The following is a 9,779-nucleotide window of genomic DNA, read 5'->3' on the forward strand; positions in this document are numbered from 1 at the left end:
TCTGATCATCATTCACAAGTCCTGTTATGAAAATGACTTTATAATGTATTTATTAAAAGCATAGCGAACCCTCACCTGCAACTGCTGATGCTGATGTCTCCAGATGAGACACAGATGAGACACTGATCACATCAGCTGATTTACAGGAGGACTCCAGCACACACACACTGATGAAGATGATGAAGATGATGATGATGTTCTGATGTGTTCTGGACCCGTTCGGCCCGTTCAGTCCGGCGTAATAAACGTCTCTCCACACACACAAACAAAAGCGCCTCGCTTCACTTCTGCTGATCTGACGCGTTCTGTCCGCCGCACGCGACGCCAAACAAACGCGTTAAATGGAGGTAAATAACGCCTGGATTCCGCTGTCTCGGAGATGATGACGGCCATGGACGGAAACGGATCCAGGCACCGAGACGCGGACGGGGCGGAAAAACCGGCCCGACTGGCGGCCAGTGTCGGAAAACATCGGGAACATTCGGGCAGCTTCGGAAACATTCAACTAGACGCAGTTGCAGTACAGCCACACGACCGCACGAGGGCGCCATTTCACCACACGCGAAAACTGTTACAAAGGATTTGTATTTTATTTTACAACGGTTACAAAACTGCATAGGCATTACACACTATATTACTACATGCGCACTATTTAAAAAACAGTACACAATGGCTGTGGTCACTCTGCACAGTATGTGAAATGTCTGTATGCATGAAATGAAAGTATGACCTACTACATTTATCAAAGAAAACTCATAAGCTCATAAAAATGGCATGACAATTGATATATGAAATATTATTAAAAGTTCTACATAAATTTTTAAATAAAACTTTAAATCTACAATTATTTCTTTTTTGGACATGTGTCATGATTGTACTATGCTAAAAATTCTTCCTCTGTATTTTTGTTGTTTTCCAGTACAAATATCTGAACATTTTTAAATCAAGATACTTATATAAGCAAAATTACTTTAAGTTTTTTTGTTTGTTTGTTTGTTTTGTGTGAAAAAAAATGTATCAAATTTAAGTGTTAAATTTGAGTTTTTGCTCAAGACAAGATTTTTTTTTTTTTTTTTGCCAAATGGGGTTAGAATAATAATAATATTCTATTTTAATAAACCCATAGTTATATATATATATATATATATATAGTTTTCAGACAAGTATCATGATAATTAATATATAAATTATTATATTCTATTTTAATTTAACATATATTCATATAATATTATATAGTATAATTTTATATCATTATATTATAATAATTATTTTTTATTAATATATATATAAATTTAAAGTAAAACTTTAGGCCTACTGTTAAGCATTAAAGTTTTTCAGACAAGTATCATGATAGTACCATGCTATTGTGTATAATATAATATATTCTATTATAACAAAAGTTGCATATCAATTTAAAATAAAACAAAATATTCTTAAATGAAATGACGTATTAAACGTTGTAGTTTAATCTGAAATGCAGTGAGTGTGAGTGTTCAGGTGTTGAGCGTGCGCATCTCAGCCTGTCCTCTTGCACTGTGTTGAGTAACAGAGGCTCGGTTGAAACACACTCTTTCCTCACACTGTGGCAGATTTCAGGTCTGGGACCGCAGATTGCTCCACAGCCATACGGAATGAAGTTACAACACACAAACATCAACAGTTGTGTGAATTAATAAATGTCAGTGTTCTCTAGTGGACGTGTCCCTGTGTGTGTTATCAGCCTCAGTTCATCTGGTGTTACGGGTAACCAGAACCAGATAACCCCGAGCCAGTGCTATCAGTGGAAGCCACAGGAAGACCTGAACACCCCTGTGTCGTGATGCTATCACCAGCGCACTGTCCCACATGTGTTGAAATCTCATCCGTCCCACTGAAGCTCGGCCTGAGCTCTTCCCGCTCAAACACCCGTGTCATCGTGTCCGTTTGAAGGGAGGAAAGATGACAGTCTGCTATTGTGTTGTGCAATTTACAATCAATGCAGATTGACCAAATAATAACTCAGTTCAGAGGAGGCAAATCTGCAAATCTGCTGGATTTAGTGTGCGCATAATCTGTGGAAATGCATGTTTTGTGGGATTTTTTATAATCATAGAAGAGCTAGTTTTCATGTCACAAGTCTGTGGTTTTATATGTTTGGTTTAAAATCAGCAGTTCCCATTAAAAGTGCTGAATTAGAATTCTAAAGTTCCCATTATCGTTATATTCTTTAACGATAAAATCACACGACTGAACATTAATACAAAAGTCAAGAGTATTTTTCATATATGCCAGAAGAACAGAAACTGAAACTGTATGAAAATACAAATACATACTAAACATGTGTTTGTAATTTCATACAACAATCAATTAATTACAAATTACGGTAACACTTTATTTTACAGTGTCCATGTTACATGTACTATAAATTATGCATAATTACATGCACCTAATCCTAACCCAATAGTAAGTACATGTAGTTAATAATAATTACTCAGTACTTACACTGTAACACAGACACCTTAAAATAAAGCGTAACCTTAATTATTTTAGCAAAGTAATTATTTTTGACGTCCATAATTTGTTTGTAATGCATTTTTCTTGCTTCAGATATTAATTTGCGTAATTGTTAAACACTTTACAGTAAGGTCTCGTTATTTAACGTTAGTTAATGCATTAATAATGAGCAAAACATATTTATTAGTCTGTTAATGTTAATTAATTAAAAATACAGCTGTTCATTGTTAGTTCATGTCAGCTCAGGTCCGTTAAATAATATTAACTTTTGATTTTACTAATGTTATATTAATGCTGAAGTTAACTAACTAAACTGAATAAATGCTTTAGTTTACAGAAATACTTCTAATTTTCCTTATTGTAAGATGTGACCTTTAGGTTTTAGATTGAGCTGAGAAGACATTCAGTGCAAAACATGGTCAAAATAGATTCGTCGATTTTTTTAATATTTTAGTCAAAACTTCAAAGATTGTGTCTAAATACAAACTGACTTTCAAAAAATAAAACCATGAGAAATATTCCCTGCAGAATCTCTGAAGAATACAAAACTAAACGAGTTACAAGATTGAACTATTTATTTAAAATGAAAACAGAAAACGCTGGAGTTTTTGAGATTTGCTGTGATGTTTGACACAACCAACATCGGTTTCTCATTCAGAATAATGACAGGTTCTCCAGCTTTAGATGTTTGCAACTAGTTGAGACTTGACTAGTTCACAGTAGATTATTTCCCATGTTCACTTTGGGAAACGACATTCACTGAAACCATAAGAAAGTCACGAATCTAATCTAAGATCAAGGTAACACTTTATTCTGATGGTCCCTTTCGAACATTCTCCTGACTATAAGTCACTTTGCAACTACATGTCCACTTCTTCTACTAACCCTACCAGTCCACTAATACTCAACTAACACTATAATGAGAGTGAGTAGACATGTAGGTGCAGCGTCACTTATAATCAACTGAATGTGTTAAAGGTGCATTGTGTAGTTTTTAGGAGGATCTGTTGACAGAAATGCAATATAATATTGATAACTTATATTGATATAAAGACTTTACATCATGAACCGGTATGTGTTTATTAGCTTAGAATGAGGCATTTCTCTCTACACACACACACCGCGGGTCTGCTTACATCCACATGTTTCTACGGTGGCCCTGAGCGGACAAACGCGTTTCGTCACTATGTTGTTCTTCGTGTAAAGAAGCTTCAGCCAGCGAATAAACACTGACACAATGATGAACAAGTCACAATAATATTCACAATAACATCGTTTTACTGAATAATTAAGTAAACATAATTTCTTGATTTATCTTTGTAAAGAAACCTCATTGATTAACTGGCTACTCAGACGACGACATCACTTCCTGTCAGCCACCGTAACTTCTGTTGGGTGCAATTCGCAACCTCGCCACTAGATGCCGCTAGAAACCACACAGTGCACCTTTAAAGGGACCATGAAAATAAAGTGAAACCAAGATGAACAGAACCTTGAGAGTCTCAGCAGTTGTCGTCCTGCTCTTTGGCCTGTAGGTGGCGCTGTGACAGATAGTGTCTGAGCGAGTCCACCTCGTGTGACAGGCGCTGTATGTGCATCTGAAGCCTGTGGTTCTCGTCCTGAAGCTGTAGCGCCCTCTGCTGGGTCAGCTGGATACGGCGGCGAGCTTTATCGCGACTCTTCCTCACGGCGATGTTGTTGCGCTCTCTGCGCAGGCGATACTCAACGCTGTCTTTGCTCAGACCTCGCTTCTGTGCGGACTGGCGGACAGCGGGCACTGGCGGCGGCAGAAGAAACTGGGAAAAATCCTTCTTAGAGATCGGTAGAGTTGCAGAGAATAGAAAAGAAATAGAGTTCAGTGAAAGCTATTCAACAGATTGGAACACTTTACAAAACAAACACAATGAGTTCCAATAGATTTTGGCGATAAAAATAAGTGTAATTTTTATTGGTATATAAGTTAGAAGTTATTATAAGTATAACGTACTAAAATAATCACAACTGAAACTGAAATAAAATTAACAAAAACTATATATACATATTTAAACAAATTATATATATATATATATATATATATATATATATATATATATATACACACACTAAAAATATGTCTATATAGTTTTTATTGATTCAATAAAATATATATATATATATATATATATATATATATATATAATTATAATTTGTTTAAATATGTCTATATAGTTTTTATTGATTTTGTTTCAGTTTGAATATATACTTTAATATATTTAATTTATTATCTAATATTTGTTTCTATATTTATAACTATCATTATAATCATTAATAACTGAATGTTATTATATAAACATCAAATATATAATAAAAAATATTAACTATTTACTCATAGAATTATTATTTACTAATTAATTTTACTTGTATTATCAGACATAATCATAAACCAGTGTTATTTTAATATAACTGAGAAACTATTAGTTTTATTAAAATGTTAAATTAGTTTTATTCGTATATATTCCATTTTAATTTTTGTTAAAGTTTTAGTAGTTTTGTTGTTTTTGTCATTTGCATAAGAATATAAGTTAGAAGTTATTATGCATATAATTATACATTTTTTAAAATGTCTTTATAGTTTTTTTTTATAGATAAAATAATGTGCTACCATTCTTTCCCAGATCATAAACATTTCTCCCACTTTTTCCACAATCTTAAATGGACATTTTCATTGAGCTCACAGTGCACTATGGGACACAAGACTTGTTTACATTTATTAATTTAGCAAATGCTTTTTCCAGTTTTACATTCTTTTTCTCTTAATGTATCCTTGTTGTCCAAACTACAAACATTCAATGGAATTAATATTTCCCTACAACAATTCTTTATTTATGATTGCATGCAAACGAAAAAACGAATTATTCCAGAAAATGTTTAAAAAAAAAAAAAAAAAAAAAAAACATATTTATTATATAATATTTACTATTCTATCTAATTTAATATTCACTAATATTAAGTATTTAGTCATAGAATTATTTACTAATTAATTTTACTCATATCCTCAGACATAATTAATAAACCAGTGTTATTTTTATATAATTGAAAAAATGGTTTTATTCATATGTTTTGTCATTTTTATTAGTATATGGGTTAGAAGTTATTATAAGTATAATATAAAATGACAATTTGTTTAAATACATCTATATAGTTTTTATTCATTTTAGTTCAGTTTTAGTTGTGGTTATTTTAGTATATCAAGTTAAACTAAATATAAATGTATTATCTTACATTTCTTTCTACATTTATAACTATTATTATAATCATTAATAACTTAATGTTATTTTATAAAATTAAAAAAATTAAAAATAAAATTTATAATTACTAATATGAATTATTTACTCTGGTTTATTCATTAATAAATAATAACTCTGTGTTATTTTAATATAATTGAGAAACTATTAACAGTTTCATTAATATGTAGAATTAGTTGTATTTGTATATTTTCTATTAAAATTTTTGTTAAAGTTTTAGTAATTTTGTTGTTTTTGTCATTTGCACAAGTATATAAGTTAGAAGTTATTATACGTATATTATATAAAAATACATCTTTATAGTTTTTATTATTCTTATTTCAGTTTTAGTTGTAGTTATTTTAGTACATCAAGTTAAACTAAATGAAAAATGGATTTAATGTTTTTTTTATGGTTTTAGTTTCAGTTAACTATGGTAACCCAGCAAACAACCACATGTTTATAGAAGTGGTGAGATGTAAACAAAACCGGTGTATTGTTCACTGCTGAATTTCATTGTACATGTATTCATCAGTTTGATCATAAGAGGCACGATGGCAGAAACACACAGTGTGTGTGTGTGTGTGTGTTGTTACCTGTGGAACGCTGTGATTCTGCTGCACGGGTCGTTCGCTGTTGCTGGTGTTCAGACAGGACGGGTACGCCAGGTAACCCAGACCCATCATTTGCTCCGGTGTCTTGGGAAAGCCCATGTTCTGGCCGTACAGACCCGAGTCCATCTGAGGCATGGGGTCCTGCGGAAGAGTCCCGTCAGGAGAGCTGGAGCACGGGTGATGGAGAGAGAACATGCAGATGGAGGACGGTGAGCTGTCGGACATGGACATCTGTGGATGAAGAAGATCTGAGGCTGTAGAAACATGAACACATGAAGTTGTAAAGCTTAATCTCGTGTGCTTACGCTGCTCAGTGCTGGTGAACGCTCTCCTCTCTAACTTTATGGGTCCTTCCACAAAATCCGTTATGATACAGGTACTTCAGCGCTCATGACAACATCATTTCCTCTGTCACAACCATCTCTCTCTCCCTCCTTCCCCCTCCAATTATTTTTATCTTGCATCATAGATTGACTTCTTTTTTCCCTCTTCATTTTCCTTTTATTGCACTTTCTACAATCTTAACGTGTCCTTGTCGTCCAAACAACTGATATTCAAGAGAATCCAACACTGACATTTCCCTGTGATAAATCCTGGAGGGATTTGTTATCATTTGTTATAATTATTTAAAAAACAAAAATTATTTCTGAAAAATATTAGGTTTGATTAAAAAATCAAATTCATTTCAAATGATCTCTATTACTTATCTATTATTTCTTTCTAATCATATATATATATATATATATATATATATATTTTTTTTTTTTTAATTATTATTTATTTATTAGAGCTGTCAAATCGATTGATCCCAATTAATCGCATCTAACATAAAAGTTTGTAAATATGTCATATATATATGTGTGTGTGTGTGTGTGTGTGTGTGTGTATATGTATGTATATATATATATATAACTTAACGATTAATACATTTGCCAGCTCTAACATGTATAACAATTTGCAACTAGAAAATATAATTTTTTACAAGTACTATTTTATTAAAATTATTAATGTATAATTTGTAATATATAATTATAATTTATAATATATATAATTTCATATATTTTTATTAATTTATATAAAAAAATTACATTTTAAATATGTAATTACAAATAAATTTACATTTTACTACTATAATTATTATTTACTAAATAAATATAAATAAATACAACTTTATTCTCAGGCATAATAAATAAACACAAAGATGTAATTAGCAATTCCACCACTAAATTATTAGGTAGAAATGCATCTAAACTTTTAAACTGAAATTCATATTTATTTATTTATTTTTGTGCATTTTTAAGAGATGGACCAAAACGTTTACTCTTTATGGCTGACGTAAGTGAAACATAACAGCACTTCTTTTTTACTGATGTACTTGCGTTCATGGCCTCAAGGCTAGATTATTGTAATGCTCTACTGGGTGGTTGCCCTGCACGCTTAATAAACAAACTACAGCTGGTCCAAAACGCAGCAGCTCGAGTTCTTACCAGAACCAGGAAGTATGACCATATTAGCCCGGTTCTGTCAACACTGCACTGGCTCCCTATTAAACATCGCATACATTTTAAAATATTGCTGATTACTTACAAAGCACTAAATGGTTTAGCTCCGCAGTACTTGAGCGAGCTCTTAACGCATTATAGTCCTTCACGTCTATTGCGATCTCAAAATTCCGGCCAGTTACTAATACCTAGAATATCAAAATCAGCTGCTGGCGGTAGATCCTTCTCCTATTTAGCATCTAAACTCTGGAACAGTCTTCCTACCATTGTCCGGGAAGCAGACACACTCTGTCAGTTCAAAGCTAGACTAAAGACACATCTCTTTGACCTAGCATTCACATAATACATTATAGACTTCTATAATTCAATGTTAAGCCCCTTGCACACTGAGTCCGAAATTCGCGTCCGAAATTTTCGCACGTTAAAAAATAAATACGACCTCACGTTATGTCAATCACACTTGTACACTGCCTCCGAAACTTTCGTCCGTCAAAAAAAAAATCGAATCGGGTTCGATTTTCTGCGTTTTTCGCATCCGTAACAAGGGTTTGAATGGTGTTTTGACAGTTTAGAGCCACAGAATGACAGATACGAAAAAACGCATGCGAACATTTCGGATTCAGTGTGCAAGGACCTTTAGGCTGCATAGTTTAGGTCAGCTGGAACCGGGAACACATCCCATAAATCCTGATGTACTCGTTACATCATAAGAAGAATGGTGTATACGCTAATATTAGTCTCTCTGTTTATCTGAGGTTTACCGCAGTCCGCCGGATCCAGGCCGTATCCAGATCTGATGAAGGACCAGCGCCTGGAAACGACGACAACGCAGTACTGAAGTGACAACTAGTCTCTCCCTGTTTACTGAAGTCAGCCGGATCCCGGCCGGATCCAGATCAGATGGTGGACCTGCACCTGGACCCATCCATGACGTATCCCTGAAGTGCCAGCCTCATCAGCCCTGTGAAGGCCTCATCGACACGACCAATCTGACCTCTGACCTGTAATGCTGCCTGGATTCGCTCGTTGGCCAGAGGAGAACTGAGCGACTGAGTCTGGGTTCTCCCAAGGTTTTTTTTCTCCATTCTGTCACTGATGGGAGTTTTGGTTCCTTGCCAGTGTTGCCTTGGCTTTTGGCTTGCTTAGTTGGGGACATTTAATATTCAATATTATTGATCTGCCTTACTTTAAGATCAATAATGATCCTTACATTAACAATGACACAATTTTCTTCTAGAAACAAACTTTGTTGTATTATCATGTTATCAGTGTGAAGCTGCTTTGATGCAATCTGTACTGTAAAAAGCACTATATAAAATATAGGTGACTTGATTGACATCTAGAATTAGACTTTTAAAAATGCCGGATTTTAAATATTCTGTCATGTCCTAGAAGAAGGTGGAACCTTTTTCTTCTAAACAGTCATAAATTACTTCATATTATTACTTACTCCTATGTCTATATTGTTACAGAAGTACATGTCAAATTACCTAAAAATACCTCATAGTGGATTGGCCAATCAGCTCCATTGTTCATGAACTCACTGGCGCCTCCTGCAGGATGACTGAGGAACTGCACCCAATGAAGACAAATAAGCATACAGGGATACAAAATACACTTGGTCACTTTTAGCCATTTATAGTGATAACCGTTTTACAATTTAAAACATTAATTTAATGGAGAGTGTCATTTTCTACCGTCTTTCTAAAGTATGTTAAATTAGTTGATGCTGAATGGAGAATGTAGTAAAATGGAAATTCACCTTTAAATATTAACTCAACAACATCAACATACTGTATTATAAAGACAAAACAGAAACACTCACCTGTAGCTCTGTGTCCATGAAAATACAAGTGGGGTCAAAACACTGATATGCTGTTTCAGATCTTCATAAACTCACATTTTAT

At 33.6% G+C, this 9,779-nt stretch overlaps 2 protein-coding genes across 7 annotated transcripts in view; both read right to left on the reverse strand.

Annotated features, from left to right (window-relative positions):
- slc22a17 (solute carrier family 22 member 17) overlaps nt 1-494 on the reverse strand; it is a 16,080-nt gene extending 15,586 nt beyond the window's left edge. Inside the window, exon 1 of the mRNA XM_079862493.1 lies at nt 76-494. The gene's annotated coding sequence lies outside the window, so the exon portion shown is untranslated. The remainder of the gene's footprint in view (nt 1-75) is intronic.
- Nucleotides 495-2,913: 2,419 nt separating this feature from the next.
- Nucleotides 2,914-9,753, reverse strand: cebp1 (CCAAT/enhancer binding protein (C/EBP) 1). Of its 6 annotated transcripts, XM_079862430.1 has the most exons (4): nt 9,698-9,753; nt 9,373-9,444; nt 6,353-6,601; nt 3,060-4,304 (listed from the first exon to the last, which is right to left on the reverse strand). In XM_079862430.1, the coding sequence occupies exons 1-4, from the start codon at nt 9,713-9,715 to the stop codon at nt 3,996-3,998; spliced, it is 648 nt and encodes a 215-aa protein (XP_079718556.1). In that variant the 5' UTR covers nt 9,716-9,753; the 3' UTR covers nt 3,060-3,995. The 6 variants fall into 6 exon arrangements, with proteins under 6 accessions (XP_079718555.1, XP_079718556.1, XP_079718554.1 ...); XM_079862429.1 differs by lacking the exon at nt 9,698-9,753 and having other exon boundaries at nt 2,914-4,301; nt 9,373-9,512; XM_079862428.1 differs by lacking the exon at nt 9,698-9,753 and having other exon boundaries at nt 9,373-9,512.
- Between the last annotated feature and the right edge of the window lie 26 nt (nt 9,754-9,779).

This window comes from Squalius cephalus (assembly GCF_949319135.1).
Source record: "Squalius cephalus genome assembly, chromosome: 25".
NCBI lineage: Eukaryota > Metazoa > Chordata > Actinopteri > Cypriniformes > Leuciscidae > Squalius > Squalius cephalus.